The sequence below is a fragment of the Plecotus auritus genome (assembly GCF_963455305.1).
Source record: "Plecotus auritus genome assembly, chromosome: 1".
Lineage (NCBI taxonomy): Eukaryota > Metazoa > Chordata > Mammalia > Chiroptera > Vespertilionidae > Plecotus > Plecotus auritus.
In genome coordinates this window covers 95,391,254-95,413,067 of record NC_137770.1, presented here as the reverse complement: position 1 = coordinate 95,413,067, position 21,814 = coordinate 95,391,254, and the positions used below count along the sequence as shown (strand labels likewise).

At 39.2% G+C, this 21,814-nt stretch overlaps 1 protein-coding gene across 3 annotated transcripts in view; it reads left to right on the top strand.

Moving 5' to 3' along the window:
* The window catches only part of BAZ1A (bromodomain adjacent to zinc finger domain 1A), a 100,031-nt gene that overhangs the window by 41,931 nt on the left and 36,286 nt on the right, over nucleotides 1-21,814 (top strand). For 2 of the 3 annotated variants that reach the window (XM_080671182.1, XM_080671181.1), the window contains 10 exons: nucleotides 5,974-6,108; nucleotides 7,609-7,708; nucleotides 8,403-8,569; nucleotides 11,161-11,256; nucleotides 12,440-12,578; nucleotides 13,841-13,987; nucleotides 19,349-19,444; nucleotides 19,565-19,789; nucleotides 20,988-21,153; nucleotides 21,412-21,525. In XM_080671182.1, the coding sequence (XP_080527308.1) occupies nucleotides 5,974-6,108; nucleotides 7,609-7,708; nucleotides 8,403-8,569; nucleotides 11,161-11,256; nucleotides 12,440-12,578; nucleotides 13,841-13,987; nucleotides 19,349-19,444; nucleotides 19,565-19,789; nucleotides 20,988-21,153; nucleotides 21,412-21,525 (1,385 nt within the window). The remainder of the gene's footprint in view (nucleotides 1-5,973; nucleotides 6,109-7,608; nucleotides 7,709-8,402; nucleotides 8,570-11,160; nucleotides 11,257-12,439; nucleotides 12,579-13,840; nucleotides 13,988-19,348; nucleotides 19,445-19,564; nucleotides 19,790-20,987; nucleotides 21,154-21,411; nucleotides 21,526-21,814) is intronic. The other variant, XM_080671183.1, reaches the window with a different exon arrangement.

Below are 21,814 nucleotides of genomic sequence, written 5' to 3'. Positions count from 1 at the left end.
TGCATGTTTCTCTTTTATTAGTGTAGATGGCCAGTGTGAGTTATGGTAGCTCCTGCATAGAAAGTCTGCCCCCTGATGGTCAGTGCACGTCATACCTACTGGTTGGATGGACGAACACTTAGCCTTTTATATATATAAATAGTTTATTGGTTGATATATTTTAAAATAAATTTGAGTAGTACTAATTTGAATTCACATTCTGTAATTTGTCTGTGAGATCTTGGGTAAGTAAGTAAAATAACCTTTTGGGGCTTCACTTCTGTCTTCCTCAAGTGATGGTAGTAATTTTTGTCACCAGATCAAGGGTTGGCAAATTAGCACCAGTGGGCAAATTCCTGCTAGCTGCCTGGTTTTATAAATAAAGTTTTATTATAATACACATATAAAAAGAGAGAAATATTTAACACACATTGGGATAAATGCTAAATATAAGTAAAAAAGCAATAGAATGGGTAAGGGACATGTATACATGCATCAGAAATCAGCTATTGTATGCTTAAGATTGATGCATTTCATTATATCTAAATGTTACATCAAAAGAAAATAAATGTTACATCAAAAGAAAATAAATGAAAAAGTAGATTAGTAATCACTAGAGAACAAGATAGATTATTTATTAAATAAAACTGGGCCCTAGCCAGTGTGACTCAGTGGCTAGAACATCAACTTGTGCACCAAAGGGTCTTGGGTTTGATTCCCAGTCAAGGGCACATACCTGGGTTGCGTGTTTGATCCCACACACATGTAGGAGACAATCAATGTGTCTCTCACATTTATGATTTATCTCTCTGCCTCTGTCTCTCTCTTTGTCTCTCTTTCCTTCCCTTCCTTCCACTCTGTAAAAATCAATGGAAAATAAATAAAATAAAGCTGGGACATTTGGTTAACTAAAAAAAAAAAAAAGAAATGAAACAAATCTTAATGTTATGCATTCTCTTTTTTTATATATATATTTCTCTTATTGATTTCAGAGAGGAAGATAGAGGGATAGAGATAGAAACATCAATGATAAGAGAGAATCATTGATTGGCTGCCTCCAATCTTATCCTATCTAATAAAAGGGTAATATGCAAATTAACCATAACTCTGTCACAAAGATGGCAGCGCCCATAGCCACAAGGTGGTGGCGCCCAGTCCCCTCAGCCTCATCGGAGCCCCCCAGTCTTAGAGGGGCTGCCACTGAGAGCGGGCAGCGTGAGCGGCCTGGCGGAATGCTTGCTTCATCGCCGTGGTGACGGAGGGCCTCTGGGCAGCGGGTGCAGAGCAGCCAGGCGGAACGCTTGCTTCATTGCCGCAGAAACGCCCCAGCTGAAGAGGGCTTTGGGGGACGGGGGGCTGGCCCACAGCCTCCGTGGCCGAGCACAGGCCCAGAGAGGAGACAGTGGGCCCGCCTCCCACGGAAGCAGCATGGCTCCCTCTCGCCTCCTGCGGAAGCTGCATGGCTCCCGTGGAAGCAGCACGGCTCCTGGCGGCGCGCTGCAGTTACCACTGGCTCCCGCAGAAGGGCGGGTGGCCTACTGCACGTGATATTGCGCAATGGGCTACTAGTTGATGAATAAGTGCTATACATGTCCCCTTTTTCTCCCCAGTGACCCCCTCCACTCCGCTCTGCGCCCCTTCCCCCATTATGCTTTATCTATGGCAGTGGTTGGCAAACCACGGCTCTTTGGCCCCTTGAGTGTGGCTTTTCCACAAAATACCACAGCCTGGGCGAGTATTTTGAAGAAGTGGCGTTAGAAGTTTAAGTTTAAAAAATTTGGCTCTCAAAAGAAATTTCAATCATTGTACTGTTGATATTTGGCTCTGTTGACTAATGAGTTTGGCGACCACTGATCTATGGCATTGAATATCAGATAGCCACGTAAAATAATGCTTACAAGAAGTTAACAATTTGGATACTTGTGTTAAGTGGCTAGAATAGTGCCTGGTGTTTGGTAGGCAGTCAGTGAATATTATGTATGAACTAGGGGCCTGGTGCATGAAAATTCGTGCACTGGGGGGGTGGTCCCTCAGCCCAGCCTGCCCCCTCTCACAGTCCAGGAGTGCTCAGGGGATGTCCTCCCTCTGCGGGAGGCGACCAGCTGATCAGGGGAAGGCACCGCTCACGGCTACCTGCCTTTGGCCCTCACAGCCACTGCGGCTTTGTCTGCTCTAATTAACATATTACCCTTTTATTAGTATAGACTAGTATCCCTGCGCACGAATCCGTGCGCCAGTAGCTCTCTGCGGGGCCTGGACACTCCATGCCCCCTGCACGGAGGCTCTCCGTGGCCCAGAGGCCCATCCGCGACCGGGCGCAGAACTCTTGCCTCATCGCCGGGGCAACGATGCAAGCGTTCACCCCCCACTCTCCCCCGGCCACTTCGTGCCCGCTGCCGAGAGGCCCTCCGTGGCCAGGGTGGAACACTTGCCTCGTCGCCATGGTAATGAAGCAAGCATTCCACCAGGCCGTTCACACTGCCCACTCTCAGCAGCCACCACCCCGGAACTGGGGGATTCTGGTGGGGCTGAGAGGACTGGGCACCGCCATCTTGTGGCTATGGGCACCGCCGTCTTTGTGGTGGAGTGACGGTTAATTTGCATATTACCCTTTTATTAGATAGGATAGTTGCATATCCTATCTAATAAAAGGATAAAATGCAAATTGACCATCACTCCAACACACAAGATGGCTACCCCCATGTGGTCAAAGATGGCTGCCCCCATATGGACACAAGATGGCCACCACAAGATGGCCAGCAGGGGAGGGTAGTTGGGAGGGACCAGGCCTGCAAGGGACGGCAATTGGGGGCGATCAAGCCTGCAGGGGAGGGCAGTTAGGGGTGACCAGGCTGGCAGAGGAGGGAAGTTGGGGGCGACCAGGTCTGCAGGGAAGGGCAGTTGGGGGGGGACCCAGGTCTGCAGGGGAGGGCAGTTGGGGGGGGACCAAGCCTGCAGGGGAGGGCAGTTAGGGGCAAACTGGCTGGCAGGGGAGCAGTTAGGCATCAATCAGGCTGGCAGGGGAGTGGTTAGGGGGTGATCAGGCTGGCAGGCAGAAGCGGTTAGGGGCAATCAGGAAGGCAGGCAGGCGAGCAGTTGGTAGCCAGCAGTCCTGGATTGTGAGAGGGATCCCAGATTGGAGAGGGTGCAGGCTGGGCTGAGGGACACCCTCCCCCCGTGCATGAATTTCGTACACTGGGCCTCTAGTGTGTATTATAAGTAGCCAGTTGACCAATTTCTCTAATTTACAAAGATCTCTTACATATGAATGAACAAAAACAACCCAATTGGAAAAAGTAGACAGCAGCAGTTATTTCCCAAGGAAAATAAACATTCAATAAACAGGGAAAGAAGTTCAACTTGGTAAATAAATAAATGAAAAGGTGACGGTAAACGTTTTTCTCTTAGAGTATAATAAAAGATTATTAATGGATATCTGGTGCAAGCACATGCATGTACGCACACACAGAGACACACACTCACACCCTCCACAAAGCACAGTGATATTCAGTGTGGTAAATGTAGACTGTTTTAGGAATGCCTGCAAGTACACAAAGATACTGGTATTTATGTGTGTTGTGCAAAATGTATATGTGAATAAGGAACTTTAGTAATTAATATATTAAAGCCTATTTTGACTTTTTTTAAAATATATATGTTGGAAAAGAAACCACTTATGTGCTTTACATTCACACTTAAAGGGCAATTCTGTATATTCAGGGGTTATTTAAGTGGGATAGTAGACAACCATCTTAATGGAATATGTGTAAAATCTTAATAAATTCTTGATTTATGATGGCCAGAACTAATTGAGTTTTAGATGTTAAAAACTATATTCCCACCAAAATGGAACTATATGGAAAATTGAATTCCAATAGAAATAGTCTTTTGTTAATAATATGAAGTTGTGTATCATTATATTCTTACATATTTCCTGAAAGATATTTTTGTAAATGGCACATATTTTCTTCAAGAGGAAGAAAATTTTTGCCTGGCCGGTGTGGTTCAGTGGTTTAGCATCAACCTATGAACCAAGCGTTCGCTGGTTCAATTCTTGGTCAGAGCACATGCCCCGGTTTCGGACTTGATCCCCCATGGTGGGTGTTCAGGAGGCAGCAGATCTGTGTCTCTCTCTCATCGATGTTTGTATCTCTCTATCCCTCTCCCTTCCTCTCTCTCTAAAATCGATTATATATATACTAGAGGCCTGATGCATGAAATTTGTGCATGGGTGGGTCTCCTCAGCCCAGCCTGCACCCTCTCCAATCCGAGATCCCTCAGGGGATGTCCGACTGCCGGTTTAGGCCCAATCCCAGGAATTGGGCCTAAACTGGCAGTGGGGCATCCCTCTCACAATCCTGGCTCCTAGTCGCTCACCTGCCTGCTGGCCTGATTGCCCTTCACTGCCCCCCCCCATGGTGGCCTGGTCGCCCCTCACTGCCCCCCCTGCTGGCCTGGTCGCCTCTCACTGCACCCCCTGCCGGCCTGGTCACCCCTAACTGCCCCCTCTGCCGGCCTGGTCACCCCTAACTGCCCCCCTGCTAGCCTGGTTGCCCCCAACTTCCCCCCCTTCTGGCCTGGTCACCCCTAACTGCCCCCCCTGCTGGCCTGGTCTCCCCTAACTGCCCCCCCCCCCCTGCTGGGGCGAGGTGGTGAAAGAGAGCTCTGGATCCCGGGTTTGAAGGCCAGTCACGTCCCTGATTGCAGGAGACCCAGAGTTCCGCCATGCCCCGGCCTGGGCCCAGAGCTCCCTTCCACCACTGCACCCTGGCTGGGCCCCAGGGCCCAGTCATTTGGTTGTCCCTCACTGCCCCCCCTGCCAGCCTGGTCACCCCACACAGCCTCCTGTTCGGTCGTCCATTCTGTCGTTTAGGTCGTGACAGCCCCTGGCTTTTCATTTATTAGAATACACACACACACACACACACACACACACACACACACACACACACACACACACGGAGGGAGAGAGAGTGAATGATGACCTTGGCAATTAGACAAAAAAATAATCTTCAAAATTGCTAATAAAAAATAAAAAACCTAGAGTTGGACATGGATAAAAAAGGTGGAAAGGTTCTGAATACAAGGTGAAAGGAGAGAAACTCTTAGATTTATCAGTTATTCCAGAATCACACCACTTCTGATAAACATGAGGTTGATTTCTCTGAACTAAAATTCTGAGTTGAAACTTTATAGGAATTTGTCAGTATTTCTGCTTTTATCCAAATCAACTTTAAAATTTGATACATAAAAATCACCCCAAACAGTAAGGGGGGAGCTAAATGTTTAGCAGTTATGAAATGGATAAGAAAAATTTATTGGTTAATACAATGGATTTTAATGTTAAATATATGGATTATTTATTTACATAGGAAATCTCATACAGCCTGACCAGTGTAGCTCAGTGGTTAGAGCATCAGCCCATGCACCAAAGGGTCAAGAGCACTTACCTGGGTTGTAGGTTCGACGCCCCCTCCGCCCAGCCCTGGTCAAGCATGTGCAGGAGGCAACCAATCTCTCTCACATCAGTGTTTCTCTCTCTCTCTCCCTCCCCCCATCCTCCCTTCCACTCCCATTCTAAGAAAATAAATGGAAAAAAATCCTCAGGTGAGGATTAACAAAAAAAAAAAAAAAAAAAAAAAAACCTCATACAAAATTATTCAAAAGCAAAGCAAGTAAAAAATTATTCTTGTATAAGTGTAATTTTGAAATAGTTTTAGAATTCAAGAAACTGTTGAAACATTCTTGAGTGTTTATTATATTTCAATTTTGGTTTTCTTTCTAGTAAAGCAAATTAATTATGTAGTTTTTTAAAGGAGCAAGTAAACTAACTAAAATATATATTACTTCATAATAGCACAAGAAATTTTAATGTTTTGGGCCTGGTCTAATATGTTAGTCATATGACATGTTAGAGGATATCTACTTGTGGTTTACTAATATGTTATTTTATCCTTTTTTTTTTTTTTTTTTTTTTTTTTTTTTTTTACGAAGGCATCCTCTCTTTCAACATATAAAATAGCAGACCAAGATTTTTCTTATTTTTTCCCTGATGATCCACCCACCTTTCTCTTCAGTACTGCTAACAGGAGAAGAGGGAGACCACCCAAACGAGTATCTATTAGTCAGGTAAGTAGAGAATAGATTAAAAAAAAATACCTTGTAGCTCTGAATAAAACTATTTAAAATCGAGTATTGTTTAGCTCCCCCACCTCCATAGCCTGTAGGAAGGAACACATTCCTTCACACACACAAAATGTATGTACTACATGGTTTTATAACTGCTCAGCAGTGAGGCTTGTAGAAGCTTCAGGTGTGAATTTTAGACGTGGCTCGCATGCCACAGGGATTTTATACAGTGGGAAGCAAGCATATAAGCAATTACTAAAATGTAAACCAGGATGAAATAGAGGGAATAAATGATATTATTAAAACATAAAAAGTATTTAATATATAAGAGATAGTAAAGCAGGCTAGAGACATTATTTTCACAAGAAATAGAGTAGAAATAAACTTTTGACATATTTTAACATTAACCACAGAATGTTTCTGACATTTCTTTTCTGTACCTCTTACATATTTGATCTCTATACTATCTAGTTTATAAGGATTTTTTTTTATCTAGTGCATATATTTTTAAGTCTCCCTTTATAGGTTACCAGTTTTTTCTGGAAGATTTTTGGACCAATTTGTAGACTATAGAATTAGTTCTATGATTAAAGTTATTAAAAGTTACTGTGATCAGGGTTACTAAAAATGCAGTTATAAGTCAGACGGAAAAGGACAAAAACTTAGGAATTAAGTGGAATATAAAACAAAAAATAAGATGAACTAACAAAACAAAAAGAAAATCATAGATATAGACAATAGAATGATGGTTACCAGAAGCGAATTAGGTAAAGGGGGTCAAATACATGGTAACAAAGGAAGCTAGACTTTGGGTGGTGAGCACACAGTAGAGTATACAGATATTGAATTATAATGTTATTTATGGTATCCTAAATAAGTATATTTTTATGTAAATATTTTTATTGATTTTAGGGAGAGAGAGAGAGAGAGAGAGAAACATCAATTTGTTGTGCCACTTATTTGTGCATTCATTAGTTGATTCTTGTATATGTCCTGACAGGGGATCAAACCCACAACCTTGCCCTAGCTGGTTTGGCTCAGTGGATAGAGCGTCGGCCTCTGGACTGAAGGGTCCCAGGTTCGATTCCGGTCAAGGGCATGTACCTTGATTGCGGGCACATCCCCAGTAGGAGGTGTGCAGGAGGCAGCTGATCGATGTTTCTAACTCTCCATCCGTCTCCCTTCCTCTCTGTAAAAAAGCAATAAAATATATATTTTAAAAAAAACAAAGAAAAAAACAAACAAACCCACAACCTTGGCATATTGGGATGACGTTCTAGTCAACTGAACTAACTAGCCAGGGCCTAAATGCCATATTTTTTAAAGTTCAGTTATGCTTTAAGAAAACCTAATTTTAGTATAAAGAAAGTATAATTGAGGAGGGCTATTCAATATTTTGTTTTCTATTACTGTAAGAAAAAGGCAAAAAAAAAAAAAGGCAGACTGTCAGTTTGTAAAAGTTGTGGTTCTACAACCTTAGTTTCTTGGTTTGTTTTTTAGGAAGCCAGTCTTGCTAATAAACAGACTATCGCGAATTATAGGAATAAAGCTACTAAAGAAAGAGACAAACTTTTGAAACAAGAAGAAATGAAATCACTGGGTGAGTTTTAACACTCTGTCCAAAAACTGTTTAGATACAGGAAAGAGTATTTCTCTGTGCCCGGTGGGGGATGTTTCTAAAAATGCATATTTCTGGGGTCTTTAAAAAGCATAAATCAGGGTGTTTTTTTCTTTACGTATCTATTGATTTTTATGATAAATGAGAACTCTGCTTATCTCTTAAATCTATTTCAAGATATAGCATATCCCATGTTAAACTGACCTAATGCTGAATTAAGCACAAGTTGGAGTTTCTAGAGTTTACAAACTGTTTTGGGCCATTTTGTTTGAGTCACACAGCCTTATAAAACATGGCTTCCCAAACTTGACTGTGCATATGAATCACTTGGGGACATTATTACAAACAAAGATTCTAAATTAGTAGATCTAAGTGACAGAAGAGATTCTGCATTTCTGAGAAGGTGATAACCTGGCTGTTGCTCTTAGTACCACACTTTGAGTAGCAGGGCTTTTAAAAGCAGGTAAATGTTTGTCCCATTGCAATGGTTTATCTTAAGCCCGGCCAACTTGCTTTTTTGGTTTTAATCACCTGCTGGCTCCCTTCAGGAATTTACAACCCCTGTGTATCTCTGCTTATCTCATTTAACCTTCAATTATTTCAGGATTTTTATGTTACATTACAAAATACGTTGTTTTTTGTCTGTGTGCAGTTCTAACTTTGACCTTCTCCACAGCTTTTGAAAAGGCTAAATTAAAAAGAGAAAAAGCAGATGCCCTAGAAGCAAAGAAAAAAGAAAGGGAAGATAAAGAGAAAAAGAAGGAGGAATTGAAGAAAATTGTTGAAGAAGAGAGAATGAAGAAGAAAGAAGAAAAGGAAAGGCTTAAAATAGAAAGAGAAAAGGTATTCATTTAAATATATTAGCTATGCCCTATACACATAGTTAATAGTGCTTTACACATTTAAATTCCTGGTTAATTTTCAAGTTCCTTTACTATTTTCATTCACATTTATAGTTGTGTATAGAGCACTGATAAACAGTATTGATCTATCTCCCTTTTGCTTTGAAAAATTTAATGAATTATTTAAGGTTCAACATATGTATATGCGTGCACACACACACACATCTTTACATAACATGTCTTTACACCTCAGCGTTTTTTAATGTAGGAAATAATTCTAAAGTTAATTTAATGTAGGAAATAAATAATAATGTATTTCCTACATTAAATTCCCTAATTTAATGTAGGAAATAATTCTAAAGTTAATTTTCTTTATCATTTAGACTCTTAAAATTAGGGAAGGTCATAATGAGTAAAACCTTTATAAATATACTAGAGGCCCGGTGCACAGCATTCATGCACTCGGCAGGGGGTGGAGGGTCCCCTCAGCCCGGCCTGAGACCTTTCACAGTCCAGGACCTCTTGGGGGATGTCCGCCTGCTGGAGCAGGCCTAAGCTGGCAGGCAGACATCCCCCAAGGGGTCCTTAGTGCTGCCACAGAGGTGGGAGAGGCTCCCACCACTGCTGTTGCACTTGCTCACAAGCCCGGCTTCTGGCTGAGCGGCACTCCCGCTGTGGGAGCACATTGACCACCAGCGGGCAGCTCCTGCATTGAGCATCTGCCCCCAGGTGGTCAGTGTGCGTCATAGCAACCAGTCATTCTGCCATTCAGTCGATTTGCATATTAGCCCTTTATTATATAGGTTTTTTATTGATCTCAGAGAGGAAGTGAGTGAGAAAGAGAGATAGGAACAAAAATGAGAGAGAAACATTGACCCGCTGCCTCCTGCACACCCTGCCTCCCCCGCCCCCACTGGGGATTGAGCTCACAACCCAGGCATGACCAGGAACAGTGTCACTCAACCACTGAGCCACACCGGCCAGGCATGAGTAAAACCTTTAAAAGTAAAATACATAGTTAGTAAAATACAATAAAATCTATGACTCAACAAGAATTATTACAGAGTTGTTATTCTCCTTAAAGAATAATAAGAACATTTCAGTAAATCTTTATTATAATCTTTAGTGGTAGATATTCCTTAGAGAATTCTATAGCTGGTTTTTTCCAAAGATAGTAATAGCCATTGGTTTTCTGAGATACTCACAAGTAGCCTTAGATAATCACGTTCTACACGGCGCTTATTTAAATTGCCTGAAGTTTTATGAATTATTTCAAATAGGCCATTTTAGAGGTGTCTAATATATGTTCATTCCAGAAAAGGTAGAGAACAAAATAAAAACACACTTGTAATCTAAATGGTAACATTTAGAGATAGCATTGTTAACAATTTGATTAATTTATTTCTAATCTTTATTCTGGATGTGAAAAAAGAGATCCAGCATTTATAATTTTGTATAATTTTTTGTTTAACGTTATAAACATTTCTTCATGTTATTAAATTAAGTAAGGTAGAATTCTTAGTGACAGCTTAATAGTTAATCAAATTCATGTAGTTAAGTAGATTATAATTTTTTGCCCATGAATAATGATATTCTGTTCAAATTTGTGAATAAATTTCCTTTTTATGGATTATGTTCCTGGATAAATTTGTAGAAGTAGAATAATGGGCAAAGGGTTAAGAACATTTTTAAAACTTTCTATACATGTACATGGGTATTTGTTTAGCAAACATTGTGTTATTTACACTCAGCAATATTGAATGAGATTACCCATCCTATTATATTCTATAGGAATTATATTGTAGTGGGGGGATGACTTATTTCAGCAGACTACTCAAAGCACAGTTCTGTAACCATCTAGTCATTTTATGTTGAAAGTTTGATAAGTGCACATCTGTTTACCTTTGGTGTTTCTAAATTTCAAAGGGAAAATGTTAACATATTAAACATTTATTGGAAAAATTATAATAAAATATTTATATTGTACTTTATTAGAGACTTTTTTAGGGTATTTATCTTGCAGTTTCAAATATCAGAACCAAGAAGTAAGGGTTTCAAAAGACCCAAGTGAGCAAGAGAAATGGCCTGTATTAAAAAGAAAGAGAAATTTACCAACTGTATTCTAATACTGCTTTTACTTACTGCTCCCTCTGTGTGTGTATCTCTAGTCTGTCAGTCAAGTTTAAATGAATCTTGAAAATGACAAGTATATTGCAAATATTTTAGGTACTCTAATAATTTGTTAACTACTTTGTCAGGATCTAATTGATTTGAAGTATGGGGAGAGCTGCTATAGGCAGAGCCCAGTTGAATTAATACTTATCCAAGCACTACTGTGTTGGACATTTTCCATCTTTGTAGCAGTTATGTCAGGTAGGCATTGTTTTGATCAGTGGTTCTAACACTTTAGCATGCATAAAAAATTACTAGAAAGGCTTCTTAAAACATTGATTGTTGGGGCCCAACCCCAGAGTTCCTGATTCAATAGATCTGGGGTAGGGCCCAAGTATTTGTATTTTTACCAGTTCCCAAGTGATACTGATGCTGCCTTCTAAAGTTCTTATAAGAATTTTTATTAACCTTTTGTTCTAGGAAAGAGAGAAGTTACGTGAAGAAAAGCGAAAATATATGGAACACTTAAAACAATGGAGTAAACCTAGAGAAGATATGGAATGTGATGATCTTAAGGTATAAGTTTGTTATGTGATGTTTCACACACCCATGTTCTGTGTGCCCTATGTGACTTTGTTGATGAAATATTTCTTTCTTATTAATAATGGCCTCTTCATATTTAAATAGTCAGTTGAGCAAATGCTATATTTAGAGTTTCAAGGTAGCATTTCCTAACAAGCTTTGACAGTGATTTTTTTAACATTTTTTTTTATTTCAGAGAGGAAGAGAATGAGGGAGAGAGAGAGATAGAGATAGAAGCATCAATTATGAGAGAAAATCACTGATAGGCTGCCTCCTGCACACCCCTTCTAGGGATCGAGCCAGCAACCTGGGCATGTGCCCTGACCAGGAACCTAACCGTGACCTCCTGGTTCATAGGTTGATGCTCAACCACTGAGCCACACCAGCTGGGCGATAATGATTTTTATTCAGCAGAATAATTGGTCATTTATGTGATGCTTGATAATCTAATAACCAGTGGGGCCAGGCATGCATTTTTAGCTTGATTGCTAGATAAAGAATTTTTCCATGCCCTGGCCAGGTGGCTCGGCTGGAGCATCATCCTGTATACCAGAGAGTTGCAGGTTTGATCCCCAGTCATGGTGCCTGTGGGAGGCAATCGATCTATCTGATGTATGTTTCTCATTTTGATTTTTCTCTCTTCCCTCACCCCCATTCCTCTCTCTCTAAAATCAATGAAAGCATATCCTTAGGTGAGGATTAAAAAAAAGAAGAAGAATTATTTCTGTCTCCAGAAATGATCACAGTATTCAAACCAAACTCATTCAGCTCAGTTTATAAGGAAACATTTCTAAGTCAGTAGGTGGCAGATTAATTCTGTTCCATATCTTAAGGAGATCCCATATTGAAAATAATATTGACACAACTGTCTTGACCTCAGAATCTAGGTTAAAACTTCCTCTTAACTAGAAAATGTAGTCAGAAATACACTTCAACCTAAAGTTATGTTCTCAATTTGATGAAGGAAAAAATCCTTAGAAACTGGTTTAGTAAAGTTGGAATAAGGCCAGAACATCTGTAATTTTAAAAGTTCTAAAGGTGATTGTTGTAAACATTCAGGGTTGAGAACCACTAGTTACATGAAATAATTCTTACTCGGTAAAGAGTATATCATATCTACTTTTTACAGTTTCTTACACTTGATTCAAATAGTTACATAAATTGTTTAATCTTGCAGGAACTTCCAGAACCAACTCCAGTGAAAACTAGACTACCTCCTGAAATCTTTGGTGATGCTCTGATGGTTTTAGAGTTCCTTAATGCATTTGGGGAACTTTTTGATCTTCAAGATGAATTTCCTGAGGGAGTAACCCTAGGCAAGTGCTTTTGCTGTGTTATAGTTCATCCTAAAATTAGTGGCTTTAAAGAACAAATTATTATCTCTCAAGTTCTGTGGAATCACTGGACCTACCTCTCTAGTCCTCTCTAGTTACTGTCAGTCAGTGGCTGGAAATGGAATCATTTCAAGGCTTACCTGGCTACATGTTCAAGATGGCTTCTTTACACGCATGTCTGGTGCCTTGGCGCTCCCCCCCATGCATCCCACTCCATCAGAGTAGCCTATACTTCTTATGTGTCAACTGAGGGCTCCAAGAGTCAGGACACAGAAACTGCCAGCCTTCTTAAATGCAAGGCCTGGAACTGACAGGCCTTACTTCTGCCCTATTCCACTGGTCAGGCTTGCTGGTATTCAAGGGGGTGAAAGAATAGACTTGAGGGTGGCCTGGTAAGTAAGTGCAAGGAAGGAAGAAATTGACATCAGCCATATTTGAAGACAAGTTGATGCCTACCTTTAGTTTGTGTTTCTGCTTTGTCTCTGTACTTACATACTTTAATTTGTATGAACTTCATTTTTAAGAGCTAACTTAGTATGAGTAGAACTTTGGCTACTGTTTTGGATCTTTACCTGTGAAATGGTAAAATAATGTCTTAAGATCCAAGTAAAGACCTCAAAGACAGAATTGTAATCTTATTTTAATAAGAGTGTATTCTCCACGAGGGCTTTTACATTCCCTAAATTTCTCTTTCTGAGCTAGGTGAGGTATGAGTCATTGTTACAGGTCTAAATAATGCTGGTTTAGGTAAGATGAATTTGATGAGAAACATTTATGACTTGGATTTGATATTAGGGTTACACCTAATGCTGATGATTACCTCTCCTTTGCACTATTTGGTAAAAGTAATGTCCCACATAGCTCTTAAGAACAGTGGGGCAACAATAACAAATCTTTACATTGTTATTCAGATTAGAGTAAAATCATAATTTTTAAGATGTACCTTAATTTACACCTCAAGTTTAAACTTAGGTGAAATATTGTATTGATCTACTGAGTCTGATTTTGCTTTCTTGAATGTGGTGATTTGGGCTTATTATTTTGTTGGAATTTATAATAATCATTATAATTGGGGGTTTTTATTATTACCTTAGGTAATACTTGGCTCTACCTTGATAAATGGGCATTTAAAAAAAATAGTTAAATAGGCTATTGTTGATTGAAATGTTTATTATTCCATTGGAGTTGATTTTTTTCAATACATGAACAGAACTTTAAATTGATTTTAAACATTTTATTCACAGAAGTGTTAGAGGAAGCTCTTGTAGGAAATGACAGTGAAGGCCCACTATGTGAATTGCTTTTTTTCTTCCTGACTGCCATCTTCCAGGCAATAGCTGAAGAAGAAGAGGAAGTTGCCAAAGAGCAAATAACTGATGCTGACACCAAAGGTCAGAATTCATATTATTGTTGATTGGTAGTGGCTTTGTAGTGATGCTCATTTTTGAAGGTTATTTTAAAATTAACTTGGCTTTTACAGTTATAAAACATAGTTGTTTAAGTTACCAAATTCTTGAGTCATATACTAGGAATGCATTATCAGTTGTTTTATAAAACCTTTCTTTTGATGTATCCTGTGTCTGATGACCTTGAAAATATTTTCTCCCCCATCTATCATGCTTTTTATTCCATTAGATTTCTCCTATCATATAGTACAGATTTCATTGACTAGTATCTGTAATTCCAAGAGATTCTGCTAGTAGCACTGTTTTGCCCCACCTAAGGAAATACTTTTATTGTTGTTATTAGTAACTTAAATTGAAAATACTACTGCTGATTTCATTTTAGATCTGACAGTTTTAAGATCAGAGTTAAGTAAAATTTATTTTTTTTATTTTGCTACTTAGTTTGAACTAAAAATCTTGCTCTTTAAATTCTGTATACCTAAATATCTGGAGTCAATGTGTGGCACATATTAATGTAGGAATAATTCTTGAATAAACCCTTTTTTATTTTTAAAGCAGAGTATGTTTAATATTTTGTTCAGGATTTTCCTCAATCACAGGAATCATTAAACCATATTAAGAGATTGATTTGGCTTCCTAAATAATACTCTCTGTGAACTTTGCCACCTATGAGATTTAGGATCAAAAGCTTTATTAAACAATACTAATGTATTGCATACAAATTCACAATAAGAAATAACTATTGGGAGACATCTTGATAGCAGAATCTTGGTACAAAAAGGTAGGGAATTCCTCCATTCAAATAGTATTGTTGGCCTTAGATAATTTGAGCTCATTTTCCTTTATGCTGGTCGGAGCAACAGGATAATGATGAGTATGCATACAATGTTGGTTGCTTTTGGGTTTTATAGCCTGCATTCAAGCAAAATATATTCTACTAGAGGCCCAGTGCATGAAATTCGTGCATGGGGGGGTGGGGGTGAGGGTGTCCCTCAGCCCAGCCTGCACCCTCTCCAATCTGGGACCCCACGAGGGATGTCCGACTGCCTGTTTAGGCCTGATCCTGGTGGGATCGGGCCTAAAAAGGCAGTTGGACATCCCTCTCACAATCCAGGACTGCTGGCTCCCAACTGCTCACCTGCCTGCCTTTCTGATTGCCCCTAACCACTTCTGCCTGCCAGCCTGATCACCCCCTAACTGCCTTCCCCTGCAGGCCTGGTCACCCCTAACTGCCCTCCCCTGCAGGCCTGGTACCCCCCAACTGCTCTCCCCTGAAGGCCTGGGTCCCCCCAACTGCCCTTCCCTGCAGGCCCGGTCACCCCCTACTGCCCTCCTCTGCCGGCCTGGTACTGCCCTCCCCTGCAAGCTTGATCGCCCCCAACTGCCCTCCCTTGCAGGACTGGTCCCTCCCAACTGCCCTCCCCTGCTGGCCTGATCGCCCACAACTGCCCTCCCTTGCAGGCCTGGTCCCTCCCAACTGCCCTCCCCTGCTGGCCATCTTGTGGTGGCCATCTTGTGTCCACATGGGGGCAGGATCTTTGACCACATGGGGGCAGCCATCTTGTGTGTTGGAATGATGGTTAATTTGCATATTACTCTTTTATTAGATAGGGTAGAGGCCTGGTGCATGGGTGGAGGCCGGCTGGTTTGCCCTGAAGGGTGTCCCAGATCAGGGTGGGGGTTCCCTTGGGGTGTGGGGCAACCTGGGTGAGGGGCCTGTGGTGGTTTGCAGGCCGGCCACGTCCCCCAGCGACCCAAGTGGAGGCCTTGGTATCTGGGATTTATTTATCTTCTACAATTGAAACTTTGTAGCCTGGAGCAGAGCCAAGCCTTCTGCTCACTCCGTAGCCGCAGCCATTTCTGTTGGGATTTATTTATCTTCTATAATTAAAACTTTGTAGCGGAGGCCAAGGCAGGCCAGGGCTTCAGAAGCTTGGCTTCCTCCATTGCCAGGGGCAACCCTAGCCTCCTGCTCTCTCCAGCTCCGTGCCTGCCGCCATTTTTGTTGGGATTTATTTACCTTCTATATTTGAAACTTTGTAGCCTGTAGTGGGCCAGCCAGGGTGTGCGGAAAGCTTGGCTTCCTCCATCTCCGGGGAAACCCAAGCCTCCCTCCTGCTCTCTCTGTGGCTGCAGCCATCTTGGTTGGTTAATTTGCATACTCACTCCTGATTGGCTGGTGGGTGTGGCTTGTGGGTGTAGCGAAGTGATGGTTAGTTTGCATATTACTCTTTTATTAGATAGGATAGCTTGAGTGCTATTCACCATAGATCCCTTATCAAGGCCATTTTAGCAATGTGGTCCCTGTTGTCATCACAGATAACTTAGTCAATTAAATGAGATTCTATGAAAGGCAAGATAGAAGGGTAAATCTGTTTATCTAAAGGTTATCTAAGATGATAAGCACCAGCACTAAAGATGGGTTATTTAAGACAGGCAATGTAGCACATATTTATTCTTGTAGCCATTAGGTTGCCTTAATCACCAATAACATCACAGGGTTATTGACCAAGTTCTGAACTTAATACAGGACATAAAACTGTAGTATTTAATTCAGGAATTAAAGCAGATGAAATCCCAATGACAAAAAGTGGGTGACAAGAAAATTTTCTTGGAAAATCCCCTGTATAAAGGAAAAATATATGTGACTGTTGGTATTTGTATTGTCATTATATTTTGTATTCATGATTTGTTTGATCTGTAATTTCTATAGCTCTACTCCTTTGTAGAACTGTCTATACATATAAATGTGAGGTCTCTGAATAAGTATTGGCCATTAAATAAAGGTTGTAATGCTCCTTTTGAAAATATTTAAATGTTAGAGAGGATAAAAAACATACTTGGGAATTTTTCACCTTACTCTCACTTCCTTATTATTTTTTCATCACATTTTACATAGTTATTTCAGTTTCCATAAGAGCCCTAGATTGTTCCCCCAGGTATCTTTCATTTTGTCCTCCCATTCAGTAACAAAAAAGCCTTTCCACAGTTTTCCTAAAGCAATTGAAATTTTGAATATTTGTTTCCCTAGCATGGCCCATAAGTTTATCTGTATTCAAGAAGATCTAATTACTTTACCCCTTGGTCTCTATTATATCAAATCTTGGAAGTTTTTACCAGCAGTTTTTAAAATCTTATATTAAAAATATCTATTCCTCACTTTAATCTTACATCATAAACTTGAAAGCCCTTCAGAGCATAGGAATAAGAGTATCCTCCTTATATAGAATAGTTTTGTATGTTGGCTGAGATATTCTTGTTTAGTGTTGGAATTTTATGTACATAATTCTAGTTTACTATGATATTAAGAGTATCTTTTAGATAGCCATAACACAGAGTTCAAGTTTATATTCTCTTGGTATGATGTACCCAGATGACCAGCTCTAAGCAAATCCTAGAGCAGCAGTCGCCAACTGGTGGTCTGCGGACACTGGTGGTTTGTGAGGTCCGAAAGGTTGGTGACCACTGTCCTAGAGTGATATTTACAGTTTCTGGAGAGTACTATTTGGTAGATAAATTGAGTTAAGTAATATTTTAACATGTTAATATAACACAATTAAAAGTAAATTGTTATTTTATTGGTTGTCCATTTCCTAAGCCTTTGTCCTAGGAAATAGAAGACTGAATGTGTGATTGCTGCAAAGGAAGAGAGCCAATATACTTTCACAGCTCACAACTAGGACTGTTGTTAATTTTACAGTGCCTGTTCATTTTGTTTATTTGGCTTTATAAGTAGAATGGAAATTTAAAAAAAGTTTTAGGTCTAGTATTTTCCTGGTGAGGAAAAATATAAAGTCTGTTTTTGGACTAGATTTGTGGCTTGGTAAGAAGTTCTGCGTATATGTAGAATGTAGTCAGATAATTACTCCTGTGTGGTATTGTTTATTCTTAAGTGCCATGAAATTATCAATGATTGTAGTCAGACAGGATACCAGAGCTGCCTTTTTCCTTTAGTAAAGGACAGCAGTTCTGTTTTCTAAGATTCATTTTGTGAGCTTGTGAACTTTGGGAAGGAAATCATATGGTAGAAAGTTAATGAATCACAGAACCAGTTTAGCGTAGGGATTTTCTAAGCTCTAATCCATAGAGTCCTTGGTGCCACTGCAGGAGAGTTGGAAAGATGAATGTGCAGGATTGTCATCTCCATAACCCTACTTTAACAAGGGCATTTTTTATCTCTTTTATAATGGGCTTCCAAGAAATAATTTGAAAACTGCTGATCTAGACTCATCGCATCCAGAAAAATGAAACCAATTAAGTGACTTTTCTAAAGACTACATAACGAGGAACTAGGGACTGACTGCAGGAGCCTAAGACTAGACTATACATGATCTGATTCTTAGTCTGAAGCTGGGTGCACTGTACTGTGACATAGGGTTAAGTTTTGTAAGCTTAAAGTTTTTCATAGTTGACACTTTAATTTTTTATCATCTCTGTATTATAATTAGAAATAATTATATATGCTAATGCTCTAAATTCATTTGTGCTTGTTGATATGCTCATTAGTCCTATTTGTAAGCTAAGCACTGTTTTCAAAGCTAAAGCAATTTACTTAGAAAATACAGGAAAATCTTCCTATTGTTTTTTGGATTGGAGAGTTTTCAAAATCAAAACAAAATTTAAATGTATAGGATAAATCAATGGATAAGTGACAGCAGTGCTCTTTTAGCTCTTTTTCTTTGCTGGTTTTGTGATGATTACAGCCTACACTTTGTTATGATTCAATCTTAAGATATTTACAAAGGATTGGATATCTTCACCAGCTGGTGTGGCAGAGTGGTTGAAAGCGTCAGCCTATGAACCAGAAGGCATGGTTCGATTTCCTGTCAGGGCACATGCCCAAGTTGTGGGCTCAATTTCCAGTGTGGGGCATGCAGGAAGCAGCCGATCAATGATTCTCTCTCATCATTGATGTTTCTGTCTCTCTCTCCCTCTCCCTTCCTCTCTGAATCAGTAAAAATATGTATTTTTTAAAAGATTGGATATCTTCAAGTGGATTTTGATTTTCAAAGTAGTATTTTCTAAAGTTATATTGAGCAAAAGATTTGTTTTTCATTTTAAAATGTATTTTACCATTTTTTGGAAGGTGTATGTGCATCTTGCTGGTAACTTGGAAGTTGTCTTCTCTATGTTAAGTAAGGAAAATATTAATATGTAGTGCATGTTGTAGGATTTAGAGTTTTAGGTGGAGAGTAGGCAGAATATAAATGAAGCTTGTAACTAGTGTTGGTTCTTTTGAGGTTTGTGAATATTAAGCTGTTTGCTGTTTCATCATTGTGAAAGGGCATTGTTCCCAAATATTCAAGCTTTGATTTGCACTAGAATAAAGTATTTATTTCCTTAAAGATTTAACAGAGGCTTTGGATGAAGATGCAGACCCCACAAAATCTGCACTGTCTGCAGTTGCATCTTTGGCAGCTGCATGGCCCCAGTTGCACCAGGGTATGTGTGGGCTTTTTTTTTTTTATTGGCTTTTTATTTTTAATTTTATAAAGGTACATTTTACATTGCTGAGGATTTATGGTTTACATTCTAAATGACTATTTTCATTTTTAACTATAGGCTGCAGTTTGAAAAGTTTGGATCTTGATAGCTGTACCCTTTCTGAAATCCTCAGACTGCACATCTTAGCTTCAGGTGCTGATGTAACATCAGCAAATGCAAAGTACAGATATCAAAAACGAGGAGGATTTGATGCTACAGATGATGCGTGTATGGAGCTTCGTTTAAGCAATCCCAGTTTAGTAAAGAAACTGTCAAGCACTTCAGTGTATGATTTGACACCAGGTAAACTTTGCAAGTTGGAATTTGTATAACCTTTCCACTTCCTACCCTCTTATGTCTCTTACACCCAGAAAACTAGCTTATGAGATATTTTAGATGATAAGCAGTTCTAAAAGAGAAAGAGAAAATACAGTCTTTAAAAAAAAAGTGTTGGAATACCAATAGTATTATATGTTGAAACTACTATTGTTCATTTTATCTTTAATTAGGATTTTCTTTTCTTTTTTATTTGGGTTTTCTATTTAAATTTTTTTGATTTGTCTACTGAATCTACTAAGTTTAAAAGGATAAGTGAGAATTAGCTTTCATTTTTATTAGTATATCAGAAGTTTAAGCTGTAACTACTAAATTCCAACACTTGCTTGAATAAGTGTTTGAGGTTTGAGAAAGAGTATAAAAGTTATTTTTCACTGCCTTTTAAAATAAAAAAGTTGTAATATACAAATATATAGAGTTTAATTTTATGTGATTAAGAAAACAGAACATAGAGGACCTTAATTCCTACCATTCATATAGTTTTAATAACTTATGCTAGTGTTTCTGAGCAGTCTTTTCAGAGTAGCAATTTGCCTATTGCCATTTTAAAGAAAATTCATGTGATTATAATTTCGTTTTGATTTGAACTTTATATATGACCCTAAAAATTAAAACTTGAAAAATAATTCTTTATAGTTAGAAGATTTTCCATGCCGTAGCTAGTTTGGCTCAGTAGATAGAGCATCTACCCACAGACTAAACGGTCATGGATTCAATTCTGGTCAAGGTCACATACCTTAGTTTGCAGTCTCAATCCCCAGCCCCGACTGGGGCCCCGTATGGGAGGCAACCAATCAATGTGTGTCTCTCACATCAATGTTTCTCTCTGTGTGTGTCTCTCCCCCTCCCTTTCACTCTCTCTAAAAAAGCAATGGAAAAATATCCTCAGGTCAGCTGAGGATTAACAAAATAAAATGTTTTCATGTCTATTTCACTAGTATATAAGGTAGTCATTAGTGTTTGAAATGCCTTATATAGCACATAACTGTTAAATTTGATTCAATGTTGCTTTTTTCTGAAGACATGCCATTTACATGTATGATCTTAAGAGACTTTCCGCTATTCTTTTTAAACATTTTCACATTGAGCCACAAATTAAAATTTTTCAAACATAATTCCTTTTTTGTCATTGATAATACAGAAATTATTGACCAATTTTTTACAGGAGAAAAAATGAAGATACTTCATGCTCTCTGTGGGAAACTACTGACCCTAGTTTCTACTAGGGATTTTATTGAAGATTATGTTGATATATTACGACAGGCCAAGCAGGAGTTCCGGGAGTTAAAAGCAGAACAACACCGAAAAGAACGGGAAGAAGCAGCTGCTAGGTAGAGACAATTATTGTCAGTTGTTCTAATGAAAGCTATTTATTTTTTTTGCATCTAGAACCGTATTTCACATTGGGCTATAATGTGACATTGGCTCACACTGATGTTTTCTGGCTTCACTAAGAGGTTATAAATGGATTGCTACATTATGGTTTTGTGATAACGTTTGGATGACTAATTTAATGATTAATGGCAAGATGCTAAAAGTTAAAAACATCTGATAGACTATAATTTTATTTTATTTTTTTTTACTTTTAGAATTCGTAAAAGGAAGGCAGAAAAACTTAAGGAGCAAGAACAAAAAATGAAAGAGAAACAAGAAAAACTGAAGGAAGATGAACAAAGAAATTCAGCTGCAGATATGTCAGTTGGGTATGGTTTGAATTACACTGTTCATCTTGCTTTCCATAAAGAATAAAAATCAGCACCTTGAACTCTAAAATGCTTTCAGAATTTTTAGAAAACTAGTATACTATAGATACAATAATTGTGTTGTGAGCCTATGAAAGTTACATAGTATAGACAGCCCTCAAGTATACGTGTTGTGTGGTTTTCTTTTGTGTGTGTGTGTTTTATCTTATATTGTTGAGATTATTACATAAGTCCCTCTCTTTTTCCCCATTGCCCCCCTCCACCTGGTTCCCGTCCCACCCCAGGCCTT